General features: G+C 54.8%; 11 protein-coding genes across 11 annotated transcripts; 7 read left to right on the forward strand and 4 right to left on the reverse strand.

Moving 5' to 3' along the window:
• Positions 1-34: 34 nt before the first annotated feature.
• Positions 35-2,008, reverse strand: PHSY_006460 (hypothetical protein; the record flags this gene model as incomplete). The annotated part of the gene is made up of 1 exon (XM_012337062.1): positions 35-2,008. The coding sequence occupies one exon, from the start codon at positions 2,006-2,008 to the stop codon at positions 35-37; it is 1,974 nt and encodes a 657-aa protein (XP_012192452.1).
• Positions 2,009-2,073: 65 nt separating this feature from the next.
• Positions 2,074-4,053, forward strand: PHSY_006461 (hypothetical protein; the record flags this gene model as incomplete). The annotated part of the gene is made up of 1 exon (XM_012337063.1): positions 2,074-4,053. The coding sequence occupies one exon, from the start codon at positions 2,074-2,076 to the stop codon at positions 4,051-4,053; it is 1,980 nt and encodes a 659-aa protein (XP_012192453.1).
• Positions 4,054-4,334: 281 nt separating this feature from the next.
• PHSY_006462 (hypothetical protein) lies at positions 4,335-6,696 on the forward strand (the record flags this gene model as incomplete). Its single annotated transcript, XM_012337064.1, has 2 exons — positions 4,335-4,425; positions 4,919-6,696. 2 exons carry the CDS (start codon positions 4,335-4,337, stop codon positions 6,694-6,696), a joined length of 1,869 nt encoding a protein of 622 aa, XP_012192454.1.
• Positions 6,697-7,454: 758 nt separating this feature from the next.
• On the forward strand, positions 7,455-9,389 carry PHSY_006463 (54S ribosomal protein L4; the record flags this gene model as incomplete). The annotated part of the gene is made up of 1 exon (XM_012337065.1): positions 7,455-9,389. One exon carries the CDS (start codon positions 7,455-7,457, stop codon positions 9,387-9,389), a length of 1,935 nt encoding a protein of 644 aa, XP_012192455.1.
• An 882-nt stretch (positions 9,390-10,271) lies between these two features.
• Positions 10,272-12,194, forward strand: PHSY_006464 (hypothetical protein; the record flags this gene model as incomplete). Its single annotated transcript, XM_012337066.1, has 1 exon — positions 10,272-12,194. The coding sequence occupies one exon, from the start codon at positions 10,272-10,274 to the stop codon at positions 12,192-12,194; it is 1,923 nt and encodes a 640-aa protein (XP_012192456.1).
• Positions 12,195-12,222: 28 nt separating this feature from the next.
• Positions 12,223-13,950, reverse strand: PHSY_006465 (hypothetical protein; the record flags this gene model as incomplete). The annotated part of the gene is made up of 1 exon (XM_012337067.1): positions 12,223-13,950. One exon carries the CDS (start codon positions 13,948-13,950, stop codon positions 12,223-12,225), a length of 1,728 nt encoding a protein of 575 aa, XP_012192457.1.
• Positions 13,951-14,367: 417 nt separating this feature from the next.
• PHSY_006466 (N-acyl-phosphatidylethanolamine-hydrolyzing phospholipase D) lies at positions 14,368-16,338 on the forward strand (the record flags this gene model as incomplete). The annotated part of the gene is made up of 1 exon (XM_012337068.1): positions 14,368-16,338. The coding sequence occupies one exon, from the start codon at positions 14,368-14,370 to the stop codon at positions 16,336-16,338; it is 1,971 nt and encodes a 656-aa protein (XP_012192458.1).
• Positions 16,339-16,454: 116 nt separating this feature from the next.
• On the reverse strand, positions 16,455-17,375 carry PHSY_006467 (likely dihydroxyacetone phosphate reductase; the record flags this gene model as incomplete). Its single annotated transcript, XM_012337069.1, has 1 exon — positions 16,455-17,375. One exon carries the CDS (start codon positions 17,373-17,375, stop codon positions 16,455-16,457), a length of 921 nt encoding a protein of 306 aa, XP_012192459.1.
• A 713-nt stretch (positions 17,376-18,088) lies between these two features.
• Positions 18,089-19,357, forward strand: PHSY_006468 (class I sirtuins SIR2; the record flags this gene model as incomplete). The annotated part of the gene is made up of 1 exon (XM_012337070.1): positions 18,089-19,357. One exon carries the CDS (start codon positions 18,089-18,091, stop codon positions 19,355-19,357), a length of 1,269 nt encoding a protein of 422 aa, XP_012192460.1.
• A 95-nt stretch (positions 19,358-19,452) lies between these two features.
• PHSY_006469 (hypothetical protein) lies at positions 19,453-20,457 on the reverse strand (the record flags this gene model as incomplete). Its single annotated transcript, XM_012337071.1, has 1 exon — positions 19,453-20,457. One exon carries the CDS (start codon positions 20,455-20,457, stop codon positions 19,453-19,455), a length of 1,005 nt encoding a protein of 334 aa, XP_012192461.1.
• Positions 20,458-20,590: 133 nt separating this feature from the next.
• On the forward strand, positions 20,591-21,589 carry PHSY_006470 (likely mitochondrial ribosomal protein Rsm24p; the record flags this gene model as incomplete). Its single annotated transcript, XM_012337072.1, has 1 exon — positions 20,591-21,589. One exon carries the CDS (start codon positions 20,591-20,593, stop codon positions 21,587-21,589), a length of 999 nt encoding a protein of 332 aa, XP_012192462.1.
• Between the last annotated feature and the right edge of the window lie 2,463 nt (positions 21,590-24,052).

The raw sequence follows: 24,052 nt of genomic DNA on the forward strand, positions 1-24,052 counted from the left end.
CTACCACGACATCAATTCGTCATGCTTACGCCATCTACAATTCCGTCTGCGACCCAACTGCCTGAATCAACAGACTGTAGAACTCGACCGACTTGACCAGTCCGTAGATCGTAACGCGTTCGTCGACTGTGTGGATGTTCTCGTCTCCACCCTCGATTGGGAAAGGTCGGTCCGAACCTGGGCTGAATCGGAAGATGTGCTTTGTCAAAGCCCAGTAAGACTTGGTGTCTGTGTTGCCGCCCATGACGTCCGGTGCGACGAGGATGTCCTTCCACACGGCACGCATGACTCCCTGCAACAGCTTCCATGGTGCAGCGTCGCCAAGCGGTGTGAAGGGTGCCGGTTCGAGCGCTGATTCGAATGCATCGGAAAGCACTACCCTCCCCGCACCACTGCTACTCGCAGCGGCGGTTGAAGGCAAAAAGTCCCATGCATCACCATCGCCTTGTATCGTAAGGTTCAATTTGTGAGCGACTGGCTTCAGCGTTTCGTAGATATGACGGCGAACCTCGGCAGTCGAAGATGTCACGTCAATCCGATGATTGATCACCGTCGTAACCTGTTCCGGCAGCGCATTGATCTTGACACCGCCAGAAATGAGGTCGACAGCCTGTGTAGTCTGGAAGTTGAAGCGCTGCCATCGGTCCATGAGCGACAGCAACTTAGCTGCCTGCTTGTCCAGCTTGTTCTCCAGCCACGCTCGACCCCAACGCGCCGACTCGTGCTTGCGCTGCATCCGCTCGAGCTCCTTGAGTGCTTTGGTGAGCTTTCGATCCGCACCGGGTGCGTCCCGTGTGCATTGCAAGTACTGCAGAGCTGGAGTGACCTGATCCTTATCTCGGCCGGTGAGGTGGATCGCAGCGTCGTAAGGGTTTGCCTCGATAGCGGTAATGAGCTGTGAGAGCAGGCCGATCGAAGTGTGGTCGCGCGGAGCGGAAGAATGGCCGCCTGGAGTGTACACCGTCACCCTAGCATCCAGGTAGCCCTTCTCGGCAACGCAAGGCGCAGCGACGGGGATTCCGAGATCCAAACCGATCTCACCGCCTTCGTCGACGATCATCGCAACGCCATCATCGCCATATCGCTCGTGGAGAAAGTTGGCTAGCTCGACACCACCTTGCGTTCCTGCACTTTCTTCATCGAAGCCGAACGAGCATACAATGGTCCTTTTAGGCTGGTAGCCTGCTTTCAGCATGGTCTCGATCGTTGCGAGGATTGAGACGATAGTAGCCTTGCAATCGCCGGCACCGCGACCCCAAACAAGTCCGAGATCGTTGTCGATGAAGCCAGAGAAAGGCGGATGCGTCCAGGAGGGGATCGTCTCGGGCTCGACAGGTACGACATCCTGATGAGCCATGAGCACGAGCGGCGGCAGCCTTTCATCCGAGCCTGGGAAGGTGTAAACGAGACCCCACTCGTTAACCTTTTCAAGCTCCACCGGCGAGTCCGGAGCATAGATCGCTGGAAAGGCGGAGCTGAGGTAGTCGTGGAACGGTGCAAATACGGTCTTCCACCTAGATGGATCCTGTTTCACGGTCGGCCAGTCGTCTCCGACAGTGGTGTCGACCTGGATAGCGCCGGAGAGAAGTTTGGCCAATTCATCGCTGGACGGCAGCTCCACCTTGTTGGTCGTGTTGACGTGACCTGACGTCAGCACAAGGCCAGGAAGCTGGAATGGGGGAACCTGAGGACACACCTCATGGGTACGTTGAGGAGAATGCCCATGATGACGAGATGGCGATGGAAGATTGAGCAGGTGTGTGTCTGTGTAGTACAGCGTGGCACAGATAAGGGCGAGAGCGCAGATTCGAACGAGTCTAGGTAGAAGCGGCCGATTGCGGGCAGGGTTGGACGGGTGGCTGGTGGGAAGACCAACCTTGCTGTCCTCTGGTCGACCCATGATCGCGAAACGGATGCCGACGATGACTTGGCACGAAAAGGCTGTGAGAAGATGATGAAGGTGAAGAGGACAGTCAGGGGTTGTCAGACTGCGATCAAAGCGTCTCATGCACGGCCCTCAGCATGACTCGTCAGGGTCCTGCATCGGATTTCCAAATTCGGTCTGGTGGAGGCATGCGAGGCGAGGCAGTATCAGACCCTGGATCGACGCTGTCAGGCCTTGTCTTTGCTTCACATCTTCTCCGGTCAAATGGTCGACTTCATCCAGGCCTCTCCCAAACTCAGACTCCGATCGCTGGCACCCGCAGAGCTGCGACAAGATCGGATGATTTCTTTGCGATGACTGACTGCAGCGATGCAAGCGACCGGATTCCGGCGCTGCCTGCTGAGCTCCTTGCGAGGGTCATAGCGAGCCTCGTACCGGCTGTAGATCGGAACGCGTCTACGTTGCCGCATCCGCATGGACCACATCTCGATTACACGCCGGCACTTCCGCGCTCGCCGAACGGCGACCTCCTCTCAGTTGCACTGTCTAGCCAGCTACTTCATGACCTGGCCAGTCACGCCCTATACCGGACCCCGCTTCTTCGCACGCTCAAGTCGCTCAATCTTTTGGCAGCAACTATTGCCGCCGAGGTCAAGAAGCAGAACGGCGCGTCTTCCACCAATCACAGCGGCGAAAGCAGCCGTGCAACCCATATCCGCTCGATACATTTGCCGCCAGGTGACGGTCTTCTGCAGCCTGGCGACACCCTAGCTGATCAAACGTGCTACGTGGAAAGCCTTCGCATCCTTTTCGACAATGCGAGCCGACTAGATTTTGTTTCACTCGATCACCGTCAAGCCGGAGCAGCACTGCTCGAATTCCTTCGACCCTCGACGGTATGTCGACCACGCCGGATCACCCTATCCAACCTGTCGTTCTCTGCGCCGCCGTTCTCAACAACGAAATCGCTAGCCCCTTTGTCGAAGCTCACCCACTTGCATCTGATCAAGATCGTGCCTCCGCCAGCATTGATATCCTTCCTCGTTGGTGAACAGATCAACGCCGACGAACAGGGCAATGTACCCCGAAGCATCAAAGCAGGTCTTTCGCCGCGAAAGACACTCGAATGTTTGCGGCTGTCGCTGCTGCCGCCGGATGCGTTGGTCGACTTTGAAGCCTACATCGCATGGAGAAAGGCGTGGAAGGTGTACGAGAAGCTTTCAGCCCAAGAACAGGCACGTGAGCCTGCACCGCGCGCACCTCGCGGACCCGCGAGGAGGTTCGCCGTACAGGAAGCGTTGTACGACCTTGCAGTCCATTCGTCATGTCTGCCGAGGTTGAGGCTGCTTTTGCTGGAGCTGAGTCCGTTGGGTCCTCTGCCATCGCCAATGGAGGAAGAGAGGGAGATGATCGCATCGCGGAGTGGGAGTACAGCGTCCTCGTTGCGGCAGTCACAATCTATGGATGCAAGAGCGACGCGCTCTGATGCAAGTCATTTTCACGACGCAGTTGGCAGCTCTCGACGAGCAGCAGCACGGAACGCATTCCCGAGCGTACCAGCCAATGGACACTCTGATGGCGGCTTGGTACAATATCCAGAACAGGCGGGCAGCGCCAGCAATGGGCGCGGTCCACACATTGACCAAATTGGACACGCAGAATCATTTGGAGCGACGCCCGAAGAGCTGCGGATAGGTGACCGTGACGACTACTGGCGTTCCATCGAAAGTGGCCAAGCAGCGCTGGTCGATCTTTGGTCTGCGTCGCGACGATCCACTGACAGCGAAACACAGATCGAATCGTCTCCGGAGATCCGTGTGGTTGCGGCTAGGCCGAATGGCCACGACCGACGCGAGGGCTTCCAAGACTTTTTCTGTCAAGCGCAACATGATGCTGCCACCGTCACAGCTCCTGTCTCCGCCCATCAACGGTATCACACCTCTGCTTCGGAGGCTCCGACTGAAAGAGGGAGCAGAGACCGAGAAGTGGCTAGCGAGGTCGGATGCTGGGCAGATCCCGACATTTTCTCCCTCGTCAGCACTGTGCCGTATCTCTCCTTCAAGTCGGTCGGCGAACCCGACCAAGGCTGGTACTGGACAGGCGAGCTGCCTCGCGAGACCCAACAGCCGTCACGGCTTGTCATTCCGTCACTCGTCAAGCGATCATGATTCAGGCACCCGAGCTGCGATTGCCTTGTGGTTCTCGAGCTACGCCACAATGTGTCAGAAAGCTCATCAAGCTGTCGTGATGAGATTCCTTCACGTGTCCGTGCGCTGTGCGTTGCAAGGCGCAAAGTCCTTGGCAATTCGCTTCGACACCACGGGCGACGATAGAGCTTTTCGTAGCGCCAGCAAGCCACAGTGATGCAAAGAGTGACAGCTGCAGAGCCAGCTCAGCCTTGTATGCATCTGTTTTCGCGGAAATCCCGCTTCATGCGACGTTTCTGGCGATGCAAATCGACGCGACGATGAACGCCAATCTGCACCTTGGCGAGCAGGGTCTTTTCGTTGCTTTTCGCGCACAGCAGGAGACAGATACAGGTAATATCGCGCCAAAATGAAGGATCGGGGAGCGTTGGCAAGCATGCCCTCTGAGATCACGCCGAGTTTAGCCAGGCCATCAAGAATGACGAAACTTACTTTCGAGTGCAGCACGAGCAGGACGTCCTTGTCATGCACGGACCCGCCGCTGCTTGATGCGAAAGCTCAGCCTCACCTCCCATTGCTATATGGGCGGACCTCCGGAACCCAGCCTGGCATTTAAATCTTCATCTTCAGACACCATCTCACGTCATCGACATCGACCCAGCAGCCAGACTCAACGGCCAGCTTCTTGTTCCTTCATCATCGTTTGTCTCCTATCTGGAACCGAGGCCCAACACCACCTTCGACTTTAATAGTTGACCAACCATCGTCATGCAAAACGCACAACGCGCCAGGAACCCTCCCGTCGCTATCGACGTGCCTTCAAACAGCTCTTCGTCCGAACAAAATCCTGTCGGTGCTGGTCCTCAACATCTTCTTTTTCCGACAGAGATATGGGAGCGCATCGTGCTATTCCTGCTTCCTGAAATCCGACCCGAAGAGCATATTCATCCGCAACCCAACGGCAAGAACCTTTGGGACCGGACTTTATTCTGGCCCACACACCAAAGTGACCTGAAAGCACTGGCATTGACGTGCAAGCAACTCAAAGCTCTGGCGCTGCCAGCACTACTGTATGCCCCTTTTCTTCAAGACGAAAGGGTGAACGACTTCGTCAGATTCATCTGTCAAAACGAACGCAGACGACTCGTACCGGCCTCGAGCGAAGCTGCGAGCACGATCAAAGCTCTCCATGTGCAAAGTGAGATGTTCGACATGCACATTCATTCGTACGCAGGCTATGACAAGAGCTTCCAGCAGTCCTTCTGTACTTGCGACTTGCATGTTTTGTTTTCACTGGCCGAAAACGTTCGCTACGTATCACTTGAATGTCTCGATGGTCGAGAATGCGAGGTTTGCTTTCAACTGCACCCTTCCGAAGGCGCCACAAATCATATCTTTGCACACTTCCTCTCGAGCACGACAGTATGTCGTCCGACTGCTCTCAGATGGATCTACAATTCGAGCCAGAAGAAACAACTGTCCCTTCAAGATGCAACTTCATACGAGCCCCTGTCCCAGCTCACAAGCCTCGAGCTCCTCAACATTTCGCCACCAGAAGAATTCGTTGCGTTCTTGACACGCGATCTGGCCTCAGCCGAACGATTTCCGGAGGTACAAGAAGCCATTTCTGCAGGATTCTCGCCAAACAAGAAGCTCCAGCGTCTTCGACTGACGACCACGTGCATGGGCTTCCTGTCCTATTTTGAGCAATATATGGAAGAACTTGCCGCCACCGCCGCAGGCGAGTACTTTGACCATATGGACAGCTTGCCGGACTACGACGAGGAATATGAGACCCTCACACGGCTGCACGAACTGGCCTCCAAATCCTGGATGCTACCGAATCTCAGGCTTCTCGTTCTAGAAATACCCAGTCGAGGCAGGCTATATTCAGAGGATGCTTTGAAGGGTCTAGTGGATCGGGACGTGCTGCAAGATCTGTCTAGCAGCTTTCAGAGGGACAAGCCAAAGTATCCTGATCACGCTGCCTCCAAATTATCCTCCCTTTTCGACGCGAGTAAGCGGTCGGGCAACCTGATCGATGATGCCAGTCCCTTCCACGACATTGCCGTCAACTTGGATAAAGTGGATCGCGAATGGCGAAAAAGACTTGCCGAGCACGATTCATTCTGGCTCGGCGAACAAATCGGCAAGCACGCGTTGACCGCTCTTTGGAACAGCTCTCGGTTCGAAAGGGGCCTGAAGGAGACGGAGATCCGCATCGTGGCCGAAAGAGAATCGCTTACGTTCAGAGACCGCCTTACTCATCTGGACGAAGGTTTTTTCTGTCAAGCAGAGAGCGTGGCTCAAGTCGGGACGAGGTCCAAGAAAGGCGCACTGCAGTGGTCCAGCTCTGATGGGGTCATCATGGAGGACGACGGAGTTTGGGCCGATCCAGATATATTTTCTCTTGTGGATACCATGCCCTGGCTTTCCTACCATCAGCACAATGAATATGGATGTTGCTCTTGGAGTGGCGAGCTTCCACGGGACAACAATCCGACCTCGAGCAGCGACGGCAACACCCCTCGTGTCGTCCTGCCTGCTCTAATCAAGATGGATGACAAGCAGCTGGACGAGCTTGGAAGACTCCGGCGTAACCCAAGTCGACGTGCTCGGAAAAGCACGGACGAACAGGCGACCGAGTCAAACCGGAAAGGATAAGGTGCGGTGACGGGACATAAGCAGCCACGTCTTGCGGTTGCCGTTCACATGAATATTGAAATGTGATATCGTTTCACACCAAATAAATGTGTCGTGGCGTGATAAAAGCTCTTCTTCCGAGCCATCGCTCATCGTGCAGCCTTTGGACTCGATGCCGAGAAGAACAAAACAGCCTTGAAATGGCTGTGGCTGGCGAGAGCTTCTCGTTCCTGTTTTGTAACGTCAAGTAGCCTTTAAGCAGGCTTTCATTCGTCCCATCATGAACAAATTTCAAGCTTCGGCGTCGGGAAGAAGGATGTCGCTCTGACAGGGCTTTCCTGCTTCGCGCAAAACGTCATCGCAGTATCGCTGGCGATCCGGTCACATCTTCGGGATGCTACCCATCAGTCATCCTGTGGGAAGTCTGTCGCCCTTCTCTGATGACATGCGATGTGACGTTTGAAAGACTGCGAGTGGATGACGCGATATGGTCGTTAGCCAGAGGCTTCTTTCTAAGATCACAATTCTTGTCTGAAGGGCGCCTCCTCCTTTTCACACAGCATTTGCGACTGAGCCCTTTTCCTAGCCGTCGCGTACGCTCAGTCTGATCCTCAACAGCGATATTCAAGAGGCATCTTGCCACATCCTCGACCTTGACTTCCATCATCTAGCTCTGCTCAGATCAACCTCGTAACAATCTGTGCTCAGCAGGTAACTTTCCCCCTTTCAGCGCAGCACGGCGATAGTCACGCTGCATCTTGCCCTTGACAAATCCCGTCATGATGGATCGCAAAAGCGACGAAGCCGAACCTGGCAATAATGTCGTTGCGTCGTCTGTCTGCCATCCGACATCACTCGCAGACAGATCTGACTCTCTGGCGCCTGCCTGGTTGAGCCTACCAGCCGAAATCTGGCAGCGCATCGTGGAGTACCTCCTCCCTTCGATTCGACCTGAAGACCACATTTTTCCTCACCCCCATTGCAAGTCGTTGCACGATCACGTTCCTTATCGGAGTCGTTACAAAGAGGACTTGTTTGCTTTGGCTGCGGCTTGCAGACGACTGGAGAGACTCGCTCTGCCAGCGCTTTTCCGAGCAATCGATCTACCTGCCACTGGGCAGCGTAACAAATTTGTCGACCTTGTTTGTCGGAATGACGAAGGCCAAATGGTACCGAAGGAGTCCCAAAGGGCTGCATGGATTCGCTCGCTTCGAGTCGAAAGTAAAGTCGTTTCGGATGACGACCATCACCTCGGATGGTATTTTTGCGCTTGTGACACACATGTTCTTTCGCATGTGGCTACCGGGCTGCGCTTTCTGTCGCTCGACTGTACCGACGAGCGTGCTCGTGACTACGGTTATTCGGATGGAGACGACAATTTCACCGACCTCGGGCCTGTTTGCCACCCTTTGCCACACTTCCTAGCAACCAGCACGACATGTCGGCCGTGTAGCTTGAGACTAAGCGTGCGGGATTTCGGAGGGTCTGAACCGGCATCGATAACTCTTCGCGGTGTCAACTCCTTTGCGCCTCTTTCTCAGACAACACATCTCGAAATAGCACACTTTCTACCGCAGGACGATCTGCTTGCCATTCTGGTCGGAGACCCTCAATTTGCGCGTCAGTCGAAGAAGGTCCGGGAAGGCATCTCTGCCGGCCAATCACCCCGATTGAAGCTCGAATGCCTTCGATTGTCTTGTGGAGACAACGATGTACTACGCGGCTTCGATGAGTACGTTGCCTATCGCTTCGCTCTTCAAGAATACGTACGGCTCCCACGATCGCAGCAAGACGCGGTACCCACTCCTGTGGAGCCAGACAACGCATGGCTCGAGCCTCAAAAGGCCCTCTACGACTTGGCCGCTTCGGCGGGAAGATTACCACTTCTGAGGCTCTTAATTCTCGAAGTGTGCAATAATCCCAATTATCTGTCAGCAGACTCAATCGACAACCTTGCGCGTGGCAACTCAATCGAGGATATGACCGGAAAGCTTCCCTCCCAAGCGACTGGCACAAAAGGCTACGCTTCCTCTTCAGTGTCATCCTCTTTCAGCCAGGCTACTCGTGGTGGCCAAATGGAGAGCCTCGCGACTGGCCTTCAAGATGGTGAACCCATAGATAGCAAATGGCAACATCAGATTTCTTGGTCGGATTCTTACTGGAGACGGGTTCATGAAGGCAAGTTGGCTCTCAGACGTCTTTGGGATGGTAGTCGTCCTCAAACAGTTGAAGGGGCGGTCCCGGTGAGCACAGAAATCCGAATCGTAGCTTCGCGAGATTCCCGATATTATAGCAACAAGGGTGCAGAGGATTGTACTTGCGGCCATCCGGAAAGTCGTGCGTGGTTTGAAGATTTCTACACTTCGCAGGGAGGTCAAACGCGCGGCACTTCGACACATAACGCTGGAATCTGGGCTGATCCGGACATATTTTCTTTGGTCGAGTCGAGACCCTGGCTTCCATATCGCCAGCTGGGAAAGTTTGACTGCTTCTATTGGACCGGTGAACTCCCCAGGGACAGCAGACCGAGTGCCGCTGTTTCGAAAGCAGGCGATTTGACGGAGCGCACCATTGTACCTCCCTTGGTCAGATTGGATCAAGACACGCTCAACAAGCTACGGGAAGAAGAAGATGGACAAAGATTGGAGCGACGAGCTGTTCCGCGGACCTCAGCTCGGGCAGCATCCAGCGAAAAGCGACAACGAATTGAATGAAGCACACCGCTGCACGCGGGTTTTTGTGACTTTCGAGCTCGCGAAGATAATTCACAACGAGAGACAGCTTCTTCCGTACGTTGTGCCGTCGAACAAAGCCACGCAACAATCAATCGAAGTTGACTGGTTTCGTCCGCAAGTCGATCCAAGATCGCGAGTGAAGGTCAGGCCGGAGAATTGCATGGTGAACGTCGAGCACGTCGATGAAGGAAATTCACGGAGCACAAAATTAAGCGGTGCTCGCCCTGCGCCCACACGTGTCCCGAATCTAATCAATCAGACAGGACGAAATTTAGGCGTGCGTCCGTCGTGTGGGTTGAACATGCGAGCTCTCCGAAAGAGTTGGCGAGGGCTTCGTGCGACACAAAATTGTAGAGCATGGTCGTCTCCTAGCCTGCTGGTCACTCTCGCAGAGACGGCGGCATTCGAGCAGACAGGATTTCCGAGTGTCTCGACCTTTCGAAGCGGGATGACGACGACGCGAATTGACACGTTTCCGGAGATTTTTCGCGTTGGCAGACTGGGAGTTACAGTCGCCGCCATCGTTCCTCGGACCATCTCATTTCGTTCGAACGAAGAGCGATATGTGCGAGTCCAACGGATTTTCTAAGATCACAGATTGTAATGCCACGAGTTCAAGCAGGGAAAAATTGCTGCAGCTGAGAGCCCTTTGTTGCATGTGCGTGCAATCTGTAACGGGCTGAGCTCGGGCCCTATGAGACGCTTCCCAGGCGCTCGGGCAGGCCAAAGCCCCAAATGTATAAATATGTTTCCCCTCCCGGCTCACCTCTCCTCCCCTCCCACCTGGTAAGTCTTTGCGGTCGGGTTCGCAGATCCTCGACTCTTGGACGTCTCGCCGCTTAAAATTTTCCATCTGACAAAATGCAAGAATCGGAGCCAGACAAACCCAGCACTCGCCATGAAGACAAGCCTCCCACGGACAACATCCTTGTAGATGTAGGCAAGGAATCGATCCATGCTTCTTTAGATTGGCTTCGTCTTCCAACGGAGATATGGGAGCACATTATAAGCTACCTCCGCCCATCTGTGCTCCCTCAAGCTCGTGAGAGCCCCCTTCATGAATATTCGCTGCCCGACGTGACGACGCACAACTCAGACATTCTTGCACTGGGTTTGACCTGCAAAAGACTCAAGCTCTCGGCCCTGCCAGCACTCAACCGGTGGCTTTTTCTTCAGGGCGAGTTCGACGATGACTACCCGTATGGTGCATTTCTCCCGGCATTCTTCTTCAGCCGAGACGAATCGTCTCAACTCAGACAACGCGAACTAGCGGGCTGGATTCGAGCTCTTCATATCGATGAAACCTTCCGACACTACTTTGATGACCCGAAGGTCGAATGCAGATGTGATGTTCATAATTTGGCCAGTCTCGCTCATCGTGTGCGCTACCTCTCAATCGTGGCGACTGATGCCGAAGAAGAATTTGGGTATGGCTACGGGGATTCATATGGTCGCACTTGGATAAGCCCCACGAACCATCCGTTTGTCCATTTTCTCTCAAGGACGACCAGATGCCGCCCCCTCGGGCTCAAATGGGCCTATCGAGGAAACCTAGCGCCCGGGCCCCTGTCGCTGAGGGAAGTGACTTCCTACGCACCTCTTTCCCGACTCACGCACCTTGAACTTGACAACGTTCCAATGCCTCTGGAATTCTATGGTTTCTTGACAGGTGATCTCAAGGCCACTCGACGTGATCGTACGATGCAAGACGCTATCAAAGCAGGACGATCACCATGCTCAACACTCGAGCACCTAGAGTTTTCTGACAGCAGTACAAGCGTGCTGGCTCGTCTAAAAGACTACCTGACCGACCGCAAGGCGTACTGGACACGAAAGTCAAATAAGTCGGACGGAGATCCATGGCAGGTCATTCAAGATATCTTCCTCGCGGCGATTGGCCTTCTAGCCGCAAATTCGTGTAGTTTGCCGAAGCTGAAGCTCTTGGTCTTTGGAGTCCAACAGTACGAAATGCATCAGCCGTACGACCTAATCCAGGAGCTAATCCGAAGAAACGTGCTTGCTCCTCACTCGAGGAAAGAGACATCCGTTGCCACTGAGGCGCTTTCGACTTTATTCAGGACAGCCAGCGGCAATGATGATCCTAACAAGTTGCTCTGGGCAGATAGCATGGACATGGGTCTGCAAGAAGCAGGCGACGAATACGATGGCTGGAGATCCTATCTCGAAGAACACGATTATTTCTGGCGGGGACTTCAGGCAGGGAAGCAAAAGCTGCTGGACGTATGGAATGCTTCCCGCGAAAAAAATGGCCTCGAGCCGACGGAGGTCCGCATAGTTGCAAAGGAAACCCGTGACACTCGATCCGAGTCTGTCTACGAAGACTTTATCCGTCATGCAGAGCGCCACGATGTACAGCATACGGGCTTCACTAAAGGTCCCACCAGCACAGGAGATGAAGGGAAGAAGGCGATGTATCGACACGATCCTTGGGACGAACAGGACGTTTTTTCACTTGTCGAAACCATGCCTTGGCTTGGATACTACCGGTTCGACGAGTACGGGTGCTGCTCCTGGTCTGGACGCCTTCCGCGGGACAACAACCCGAACTCGTTTCCCTCCAGCTCGGGCGTGAAGACGTCACGCATCATTCTCCCACCAATCATCAAGCTCGACACGGGGAAGTCGAAGGACACAGAAATCCAAGAAAGCCAGGCCGAGTCATCTCGACGTGCTCGAGACAGTCAAGAGACTGGAGAAAGGGACGTGAAAAGACACCGTGCCAATTCCAGCAGCACGCAGCAAGCAGGTCCTTCTCACAATTGAATCGATGTCGAATTGCAAGTTTCTAGTTTCACAGTTGCGTGTACTTGGTTGGTGCGGATGTGTGTTGTGATGTTGACATCTCTGAAGGCGTTTCAAGTGTGATTTGTTCAAAATGGCGCCCATGAAGATCGAATTGTGAGAAGACAGCTGGAGTCCTCAGCCAAGCCTTGAAGTCAGTCTTCGCCGCATCGTCCTGCGCGACCTCAACACCAGCCGTATCTTGCACCGCGATTCTCTCTTTCCCCTGGTCTGCTTCAAACACCGCCTTGACCGCCGTGCCTTCCCTTGCACTCGCTAAGAACCTCTCCACATGCTTTTCTGCATCTTCCGTCCCACCTAGCAACGCCGCTTTCCTCCTCCTGTACACCTTCGTCCCGTCGCCGAACGCCCCTTCCTTCGCATCTCCATACAAGATGTCTCCGTTTGAAACCGCTTCGACTCCACAAATGGCGCCATACCCAGCCACAAACGACCTGAACCAATTCATTCGACACAACACCGACCTAGCGGCAGGTTTCAACGCCTCCCCTCGCCCAACACGCTTTGTAGACGCACCCATCTTCGTCCCACTTGCAAGGTTCTCCACCGTCCCTTTTGCCGTTCCCAGCGTCGGATCTCGTACGAACAATACAGAGTTTGGACAGCTGACAGGTTCGAATTCCTTGAACATCGATATGTGTGGTGAATCTGTGTGGGTGGTGAGGAAGGTAGACCAGGCGTGTTCGAGTTTGGATTCTTTGCTGTCCGGGAAGGGCGTAGTTGACCACCCTACGATGATCGGGTCGGGATCGCAAGGTGGACGTGCTCGTTGGAGCGCACGAAGGCAGTCTGCTGCAAGCAGGCGTTTCAGCTCTTCCCTTTGAGTTTCGATCGCCGGGTCTGAAGGGGAATTCGAGAAAGGAGGCAAAATGTGTTTGGTAGGATGATCGCAGATCGTCACGGAAAGAATGCGGATCGGCTCGAGTACAGCCGAAAGCAGGCTTCCTTGTAGACCAATGTGCGGGTGGTTCCAGAGGGCGAGTTTGTCGGAACAGGACATGCAAATGGAGGCGGGGGCGTCGGGACGACCCGGTTTGGTGCGGAGGGTTGTGCTGGAAGGCTGGTTGGATGAGGATGCTCTGCCGCGACGAACGACGCTTTCTTCGTCTTTGAGGATGTTCAACGATGTATGTTGGGGAGGGGGTGGTGTGTGAGTGTGTAGCTGGAGTAGTTGGGCTGGAGTGAGGGTGTTGGGTTTGCCAGCGACGTGATCCTGTGCTGCACGTTGATACTCCAACAGCCTGCCACTGGCATCTCCACAGGGCAATGTGGATATGTACAGGTGCATCCTCACATACTGCTTCAGCTTCCACCTCCTCGACTCCTCCTGAGCACCCACTTCGAACAGTCTCAACCCGATCTCGTCACACTGCACCTCGTGCTGCAATCTCTGCAACAACCACAGTCTCGCCCCCCTCCTCGCGAGTACCTCGGCGTGCTGATCATGCAACACATCCCCATTCACGGAGAGCGATGAATACGGCAGGCATTTGAGTCCCGTCCCGAGAGAGATTAGCGAGTATTCGTCGTGAGATTCGCCAGTGGGAGAGGGGTAAGAGAGGACGAAAGCAGCGAGGACGGTGTGTTCGATTCGACCGTTCGATTTGACGCCGGGTTTTCCGCCTCGTGGTGGCAGTGTGGTGGCATAGGTAGTGTGTGCGAGATCTGCTATGCGCTCGTGGTCGACGACGAAGGGTGCTGGAGGAGGCGAGGGCATCTCGTCGTCGTCGTTGTCGGACGCTGTGAAGAAGGATGCAAGGACAAAGCGAAAGGGAATCAAGGGTCCAATTCTTCTCCAAATTTGAAAGAGATGTTAGGTTGTGGAACGAGATTCTGCGCCATGACGCGGAAATGCATGTTTGACAGCTGAGCGGGAGAGCGAGATTGGGATGCCTTGTCGATCCTGCTTGGCAGGCACCGTGACAGGCTGCTGTTATGCAAGATCAAAGAATGCCAAGACAAAAAGCCACACTGAGCCCCTTGGATCAGGCTCGACATCAAAGTTCGTGCCATCCATTGAACGTAGAGTATCGTCATCCTTCCATCCACCTGCCTTTAGAGTTCTTTTCATACACTCCCCTCCTGTGCTCCTCCTACAAGAACCCCAGCATATCTCCATAGATACACGTCCACAATGTCGACCACAGAGCACCATCATCATCCAGCACATCTACCACCACACGAACGACACCACCGAACCGTATCTGAAACGCTCGAGGGTAGAGATAGCGTCGATGGCGCCGACTCTGTCTCCTCCTCACGCTCCTCTTCTTCATCTGAAGAGCAGCCAACTGCGCAGACTACGACAGAAGACACTTCGCACGCTGCACACGACGGATCGACCAAACCGACCTCTACCAGATCACCATACAGGATCACTGTGAACTGTCGATCGTCCGATCCCATCGCCGACTCTCACACAGTCGATCCGGAAGACCTGCCTTCTCATTGGGTCCCGACCGCGCTTTCGCAGGTGACACGCGCAACGTCCACCGCTTTCGGCCAACTCACGTCTCCGCGTCAAAGCACTTCTTCCCGCCCCAACAACAACGAGCAGCAGCAGAAACAAGAAGAGGAAAGGCAGAGTCAAGAAAAGGAGAGTCACATCCTGGATCGGCTGACTTTCCAAAATCCATGGTCGGAGAGTTTCCGCAAACCTGGAATCAAGGGCTTACTGGGTGGAGGCCTGAAATGGGGTTTGCCGGATAGCTATATCGAGGGGTCGGGGAGGGGGAGCAAGAGAGCCAGTGGATTCAAGTCAGATTCGAAGATTCACAGAGAGCGCGATGAGGCGCAATGGGAAGATGCAGAGTTGGGTAATGATTGGGATCAGGTTGAGGTTGTGCAGCCAGACTGGGGCTGGTCGAAAGGAAAGTCGGAAAAGGAGGTGGACGGCCCGAGAAAGGAAGATAGCGAGAATCGTGCAAAGCAAGATTCCGGCGAGAAGGAAGCCGACGCAGGTTACGATTCGCAAACACAGCCGACCAGAGATTGGCAAGACCCCAAGAATCCCGACAAACCAGCGGCCAGAGTCACTTGGCTAGGTCACGCCACAACCCTCCTCCAACTACCACCGCTATCCTCCCGCCCAAGCGACGATTCCACCCGACCTCGATCCATCAACATCCTCTTCGATCCGATCTTCTCCGAACGCTGCTCACCATCCCAATCAGCCGGTCCGCAGCGTTTCACCCCAGCACCGTGCAACGTCGACGACCTGCCACCCATCGACTTTGTCGTCATCTCCCACTCGCACTACGACCATCTCGACTATCACACCTTCAGACAGCTGCGACACGTGCGTGGCGATCAGATTCATGCGTTTGTACCGCTGGGAGTGAAGGACAAGTTGACGGGTGGTGGGGGGTTTGGATGGAAGTCGGAGCAGGTTAGCGAGCTGGATTGGTGGGATCATGCACAGGTGTCTGCAGGAGAAGGAGACGCAGGAGAGGTGAAGATCTGGTGTACGCCTGCTCAGCATGGGAGTGGAAGGGGAGCAGGTGATAAAGATGCTAGTCTATGGGCTAGTTGGGTGGTCGAGTGGAAGCACGATGAGCAACGGTTCTGTTCGTTCTTCGCCGGAGATACGGGTCTGAAGTATCACCACGACAACCCTCACAAGCGCAGCAAGTACCCGGCATGTCCCGCTTTCGCCGAGATCGCAAAACGCTTCCAACCGTTCGACCTGCTCCTGCTCCCTATCTCGGTCGGCTCGAGCTTGAGCTACTTCAGATCATGGGATCCCTTCCCGCGAGCCTTCTCCCCGTTCCCCAGGGTCAGCAGCACACTCACTTCGAGCATCCACATGGATCCCTACGACGCCGTCGAGTGTCACGGTATCTTCCACAAGGAGAAAGACGATCGGGAAAAGGAAGCAGGAAGGATGGTCAGTCTGGCGGTGCATTACGGCACGTTTGTGAGGAACGACGAGCAGACAAAGGGCGACGTTAGGCAGTTGAGAAAGGCGTGCAAGATGCAACGGTTGAAGTTTCGTAGGGTCAGGGATGGGATGGGGTTGTTGGAGAAGGATGCGGCGGAGGAGGATGTGTTTCTGGTTGCGGATCAGGGGAGGACGCTTTGGCTGCCGATTCAGGCGGCTTCTTAGATCGGCAACATGCCGAAAATGCACATGCCTTCGTGCAATGGTGTAGAGACACAACTTGATTGAAGACAAAGGCCGATGAGAGATACTTGTGGTGTTCGTTTTATTTTATTTTTGGCTCAGATGTTCTTGTTCTTGTGAGCGTCCTCTCCAATCCTGCGGATCTGGAACAACTTTCCCAAGAGATAGTCCTTGAGCCTATAGGGCAGGTACCACGCGAACCACACGGTCGAGCTCTTCTTGCCCGTGAACAGGTACGCACCCGGACGAGTTGCGGTCACCCATCGTCTGACGTTCTTTGCAAAGACTTCGCTCGGAGTAGGTTCGCCTTGCTGGCTGTACTCTGCACGGAACTTGACGAGATCTTCGACGTGCTTGTACAGCGAATCCGCGGGGAGGTAGCCTAGATCTCCGTCCGAAGCAGGTTCCGAGCTGGAGCGGTTTTTGAGGGTGTTAACTGCGATGTTGGATTTAATGGCACCTGGAACGACGACGACGACGTTGATGTTGAAGGGGGATAGTTCGAGACGCAGCGTGTCGGAGAGGGCGTGGACGGCGGATTTGGAGGCGCTGTAAGGACCGCCGAAAGGCATACAGGCGATGGCAGCCACCGAACCGATGTTGATGATGGTGCCGGATCGCTGTCGGATCATGTAGGGTGCAGCAGCCTGGGTGACTGCGACGAGACCAAATAGGTTGGCTTCAAACGTTTTGCGAATGTCGTCGATGGGAGTCTCGATGAGGGGACCGACGGCGAGGTTGACGCCTGCGTTGTTGATGAGCACGTCGATGCGATCGTGTGTGGTCCGGGCGATGGACTGGAACGCCGCCTTGATGGATTCGGGCGAGGTGACGTCGAGCTGAACGCGTTCGATACCGGGGGGGAGGTCGCGGAGTGACTCAAAGTTGCGTGCGGTCGCAAAGACTCGGTAGTCTTTTTGAGCGTCGAATTCGATGGCCATCGATCGACCCAGCCCGGAAGAGCAGCCCGTGATGACGACGACTTTGCGTGGATCGTTTGCGGTGACGAGATTTGCCATGTTTTCGATTGTCCGTTTTGGTATTGCAGGAGGAAGGTTGTAAGAGGGGGGCGGATGTGGCAAGAGTCAGTTGAAAGGAGTTCGGTGGCCAAGGTGCTGAGAAGATTTACCAACCCGACGGTGCAGTTCGAGAGTCGGATCAAATGACGCTGCTCCACTTTATACTACTTTCATCCACTCTCGTCTTTTTCACACGGACGAGCTCAACCCACACAACGTGACCTCAACCACCCGTTGCGATATGAGTATGGTGGCGTCTTCCACAGCATCTTGATCGCACGGCTTTAAAGAAACGGATCAACGTCTCTGTAGAGGGGTATAGTAAACGTAGGTCAAGCGAGCTATATTGGATTAGGCATGATCGTTCGATGACGACTTGAATGCGACCAACGGTAACCCTTGGAAATGCGGTAACTTGAGTGTGCTTGCCAAGCACGACTTGGTGACCTCTTCATCTTCCCGCCCCACACTAATTTGGGTTCGGAAATATGCCGCGAATACGCAGCTGAAAAGTGGAAACCGCAGAATCAGGAAACGAGAAATGCCGTCACGAAATCGAGGTCGCAAAAAAAGTGGTTCACCACGCACGGTGCACGGTGTCCGCCCAGCCGCCTCCACACGACACTCGTTATGCAGTGATACGGTCCCACCGGGACCCTCATGTTCACCATCAGGAGCTCGCTCTACAATCCTTGGTCGTGACTGCAGCCACCATGTCGGACATAAAGGACTCCAAGTCATCGTCGAGCTCAACCAGCCCGTCCGCCTCACCTGTTCCCACTGAGAACCGCTTCTTCCCATCCCCACACGGTCCCACCCTATCCGGCGTAGCCTCTCTCCTCGCCTCGCCCAGCACCCGCAACGTTGTCGTGCTCGCCGGCGCCGGAATCTCGACCTCAGCCTCACCCCCCATCCCCGACTTCCGCTCCCCCACCACCGGCCTCTACTCAAACCTCGCCGCGTACAACCTTCCCTACGCCGAAGCCATCTTCGACATTGGCTACTTTCAAAAGCATCCACAACCCTTCTTCACCCTCGCCAAACACCTCTACCCGGGAAACTTCAAACCAGCACTCGCACACTACTTCCTCACGCTTCTGCAGCAGAAGGGGAAGCTCAAACGGGTGTTTACGCAGAACGTCGATACGCTCGAGAGGATTGCTGGTGTGGAGGCGGACAAGGTCGTCGAGGCACATGGGAGTTTCGCTACATCGACGTGTATAGTGTGCAAGCAGAGGGTGGAGGATGATTGGATTCGAGAAAAAGTCATGAGCGGTAGCATAGCTAGGTGTCCCCGCCCAAAGTGTCCCGGCAGAAAGAGAGGCAAGCAGGAAGGTGGGCTGGTCAAACCAGACATCGTCTTCTTTGGGGAATCCCTACCGGCAAGGTTCTTCCGCTGCATTCCCGATCTCAAATCCGCAGACTTGCTCATCGTCATGGGAACAAGTCTCCAAGTCCAACCCTTTGCCAGCCTCATCGATGCCGTCCCAGAGACCTGTCCGAGGGTGTTGATCAACTTGGAGCGCGTCGGAGAGCTGGCGAGTTCAGACGGATATGCAGGCGGAGGCATGGGTGCAGGCATGTACAACGAGACCGGGTTCGACTTCGATGGATTGACGTATGGTGGCAAGGGCAAGACGAGGGATGTGTTTTACCAAGGCAAGGCGGATGATGGTGTCGCCGAGCTGGTCAGGCTCGTGGGAGAAGAGTGGGAGGCAGAGTTGATGAAGCTCAAAGCAGATGGGTATAGGAAGCTGGACGGTGACAAGCAGGTCAGCACGGCGCCAGAGACAAAAGGTAACCGCGGTACCGACGCGCAGTCGAACAAGAAAGTCGTTCCAATTGCCAATCCTACCATCAAGGAGGATAGCAGCAAGTTGGACGATCTGGCACGCGATTTGGAGTCCAAAGCCAAGCTAGACGATCAGTCTGAAGACAGATCGGCGGAAAAGCAAGAGCCATTTACCAAGACTGGCTCATAACCGTAATGTTACACTATAGGCCGAAACAGAGCAAGCTTGGCGATGCAGAGTGGGGTATATTCGAAGATGTGCGACCGAGAAACTGCACCGAGAAACTAGAGTGGAGGGAGTTGCGCAACACTTTCAACCTGCAAAGCCTCCGTTGGCAAGGGAGCGGCTGCTGCTGCTGCTGCAAAGGATGGTGGTGGCATCTGCTGGTGTACTGCGTTGAGAGTGGCGGCGGGGCCTTGCCCTGGGTCTTGCAATGACGGTGGTGGTTGTTTTTGCGGATAAGGATAGTGTTGATGCTGGTGGTGAGGAGCATATACAGCCGAAGCGCCTCTTCCACCCCTCCCTCTCGCTGCTCCTCTCCCTCTCCCTCCGCCGCCCGCCCTCGGCGGCGGCCTGTCCGGCATCACGCCCGACGCTCTCGTCTGCCCTTGCAACTGATCCCACAGTATCGCCTTGACCTCATCCGCGCTCGGTTCCATCGACATCTTTGCGGCCGGGTAGGTCAACACGTAGTTGAAACCCTCTTCCACCGTCGCCTTTTGGTACGACCTCAAAAAGTGCGGCAAAATCCCCAGCGCTTCTTCGGGCGTCTTGATGGTTTCGTGTCCGACTCTGATCTGCAGACGTTCCTGAGCGACTACGGTGGAGATGGTCAGGGTCAGTGAGACGGTGACGATGTTTCTGGGCTGGATCGGCGGTGCGCCCGTTTCGATGGACGCAGAGGGAGTGGAGAGTTCACGTGCAAGCTCGAGCCACGTCCTTCGCTGCTTGGCATCGATGTTGGTCCTGTCGATGACAACGTGATGGCCGGCGAGCAGGGCTGTTCGGGCAGCGTAGAGCACCGCGTGTCGATCTCCTAGCTCGTCTTGGTTGCAACGACGCCAGTTTGGGTAGTGTTGGCAGAGTGCGCGTGCAAAGGTGGACTTGCCGCTGCCGATGAGACCGGAGAGGACGACGAGGTACTGCTCTTGGTTGCTGGTGCCGTTCGAGACAGTCGCAGGTGGAAGTGATTCGACTGGTCTAGAGGAGTGAGTGATGGTCGAGTCTAGCGTGGCCTGAGATGTGTCCGATGGCGCCTCGGAGGCAGCGAGGACGGGTGTTGGCTGCATATTGGGGGGTGCCGACTTGATGGTGTTGTGGGGATGCTCGGTGTGAGAGAGATGCAAAGCGAAGCCAAGCTGCAGATGCGCCAGTTAAGACTTTCTTCTGAAATCTTTTCCAGGGTCCACCGCGGAGCAGTCGATGCTTTCTGAGATGCTCGTCAGGGGTGTTAGACTGTCGTCGGCACGTGACGGACAAAAAGCAGAGCAAGCGGGCTGCAGCATTTCTTCTCGGACTTCGCTTTGCAATTTTCAACTCTTTCCAACACCATCTCCGCTGAAACGCTGCTGGTGCTCACACATCGTCGTACCTGGAGCTTCAAGTCACAGCAACACCACACAGTCCGACATACTCCTCACAAGAGCTGCTCTTGTCTGTCAGCGCCTCGTCATGTCCTTCGCCACAAATCTCGGATCGTCTTTGCGGACGGCAAGCAACGTTGCAAATGTCGCATCCTCTTCCTCCTCAGCCTCGTCGTCCACGATGGTCAGGGCCTTCTCCGTCTCTGCACGAGCATCCGCAAAGCCAAGGAAGCAGCGCAACATCAACGATCCCATGTCGCTCCGAAAGATGCCCAAGTTCAACTACGATGACGTACCGACTCTGGGACACCTGATCCTTCGTCGCAAGCGCGAGATGCTTCAAGTGATGCGCACGGTCGAGTTCGAGATCCCCAAACTCTCCTCCTTCCGTCAGACCTACACGCCACCTAAGGCATCGCAATGCCTTCAGTTCCGTTTCCAGCACTACCAGGGAGAGAACCACCCGGTATCGCGCAAAGTGGTGCTCAACGTCAACGTCGACGACCTCGTCAAGACCGGTGCCGTCAAAGACGCGAAATCCAAACACAAGCTTCTGCTGTTGGCCGGAAGCAGATTCCACCCACGATCGAACGATGCAGCAAAGCCGGATCAGGGAGAGATCAAGATCTCGTGCGAACTGTTTCCCAACGAAAGGCAGAACATGAAGTGGTGCTCGGAAACGTTGGATGCGCTGGTGAAGGAAGCGAATGTGAGGACCAAGGAGGTGGATGAATTGCCGTTGGATCTGAGGTCTCCGATGATCAGGCAGGATAAGAAGCGTCATTATTTGAGGGCCGATCGACCTTCGTTGAAGGACTTCCCCAAGGAGTGGTTGTGATTGTCAATCGCTGGGATCTCCATTCATTCAATGCAGAGAGTTTCTGACAGCATGCATGGATTGCGACGTGAGAAGCAATGAAGCAAGAGTATGTGACTGCGTTATCTTCTGTAACATGATCAAGCGTGTGACGACAGTGACGGGTGAGCAAGTGCGACCTGATGGATCGGCATGCGACAAAACGTTCGATCGCCGATATTCTTTTTTAGGGTAGTGGGTGTTAGACCCAAAAAGGATGGCATTTTGATTGAACTGAGAGAGAAAGGACGCATTCTGATTGGTTCCAGATATGATTTTGATCTGCCCACACTCAGTCCGGCGCAGCTGAGACTCTGCCGACCCACGCCCACGAGTCGCTCGCTTTCGATCGACTTGAGCACGAGCTTTGATCTCGACGACGCATCAAGCGGAGTCTTCTCTCATCAGGCCGGTTCAGAAGGAAAAACTGACGAGCAACGGAGGTTGGTGTTGACTATATATCTGGCTTTGCGTCCGAGGTTATGGTAGGTATCACCGTGACTGTTGCGTGTCGTTGGCGCTTTGATGGGTTGTAGGCGGAGAGTCAAATTATCGGCAGCAGCTTATCATTTTCCCCATCGACTCGAACCGCCGGAGAAAGAGATGTAAGCAGGGCAAATCACTTTGGTGCACCCTCTCGAGCGCTCGGTGAAATTACAAACCGTAGTCGTGTGTGTCCATCTGGGCACGCCAATTTCCCTTATCTCTTCGGTGAAACAAAGTCAAAAAAGGAGGGTCCTGGCTGCCCCACGCGGCTTGATTGAGAAAAATGTGGCTTTCTGTTTTCGGTAAAAAAAAAGGCTCACCTGCTTATCGTGCGGTGCTTGAAGGCGGTCCTCAGGAACAAGAATCATAGATTGGTTCTTGCCGGGGAAACAGCGGTACTGTAACAGGCTCTTGCAGGCTGCTCCGTGATAAGGCATGGTACCATTGGTCTCGCTTGATGTGTTGCCAAGATGCTTGTCCCAGTCTTGCACTTGCTTGGAGATGGTAGACAGTTACGCCAACATGTCGATGCATATGCACCACACCACCCATTCGTGCCAAGACATGCCATCGAGTGGGGGTTGCTGCCGAGTGGTTCCGAGCTGATGACAAGGCAGCGATCAAGTAAAAGAGAGAGGTGGCTTCTGCATTTTCACACGATTCGAAGCGTACTCGACCTGGGTTCATAGACGACGGCCACCACCTTTGCTTCGTGCCGTCGACGCTTTGATTTTGAAATGATTTCATCGCGCAACGTGCGTGCTTCTCGCAGCAGTTCCGTGCTAGCAACGCAAAGGGTCCAGACAAAGGATGCAAGCGAAGCTCGCCTCGAGGAACGGTTTTGCGCATCCAGGCTCACGCACAGAGAGGGGCAGAGAGACGAGCGTGCGCGGCGTTGGTGACCAAACACGGCCAACTCTGAAATCAGGAACGAAAATCCCAAATAATCTCGGAGCGCCAAAGATAAGGAAAACATTGCAGAAATCCCACGTCCGCTTGTGCGCGTTTCCTGTCCTGCTTTGCCGAGCTATCACGCTCCCTCCGAGAACCCTTTCGTTCGTCTGCCACCTCTATCTTCTGACGATCCCTTTCCCTTCCCTTTGCTCTCTCGGCTGCCTTTTGCGGCCCATTGAGCTCTGCTTATTTCGTCTCGTAAGCTGGCTACCCCGCCGAGAGAGAGCAACTGCTCAGCCATCTTGGCTGCCTCCTCGCGTAAGAACTCGGTCTGCTCTGCAGTTCCCACCCTTGTCTTGGCTTGAATGAAGCGGCTCCTTCTCACCAGCACGATTTGTTAAATGAGATGCTCTTGGCAAAGGACTCGAGTGGGGCTCAATCAAGCTTCGTCGTTGATGAGCGAAACGAGACAATGAAAGGCGTACCGGCTTCTCAGGGTGGGGCGATCAACGCAGCTCGACGGAACAGGCGGACTGAGGGAGCGTTTCAAATCTTCCGTGTTGCTCCTATCAACAAGCGTTGTCGACATTGAATGCAGGGCCTTTCGCCGTTCCGCGCAATGCAGGACAGCTTGCCCAGCATCTGTGTTCTGTCGGAGCGCAAATGCACCCTCTTCTTCCACAGTGCCTCCCATCATGTGTGATCTGATGCCGCTCGCCGTCGTCGGTTCCTGAACCGGGCTGCCTTTTGATCTCTGATCAAGGCCTTCGCTCTTGTTTGTCCCCACGCTCGTTTGCGCAACAGAGCAAGTCTCGTGGTTCAATGGACGTTCGCCCAGGCCCTGTCCGCCCCCATCTCATCGATTCCCGGTCCGATGCTCTCGTGGCGCATCCACCCACTCTTGCTGTAAGCCAACTATATAATCCTCGTCGTTCATTCCGGAACCCGTACCCTCCCTATTTCTCCTCCTCTTTGTGTCCTCTCTACCACATACCACCAAGGCGCTCCGCTCGGTGCCTCAGCCCGCTCCCATCCGAGCAAAAGCTTGTACAACAGCTTTCCTCT

This window comes from Pseudozyma hubeiensis (genome assembly GCF_000403515.1).
Source record: "Pseudozyma hubeiensis SY62 DNA, scaffold: PHS58, whole genome shotgun sequence".
In the NCBI taxonomy this organism is placed as follows: Eukaryota; Fungi; Basidiomycota; class Ustilaginomycetes; order Ustilaginales; family Ustilaginaceae; genus Pseudozyma; species Pseudozyma hubeiensis.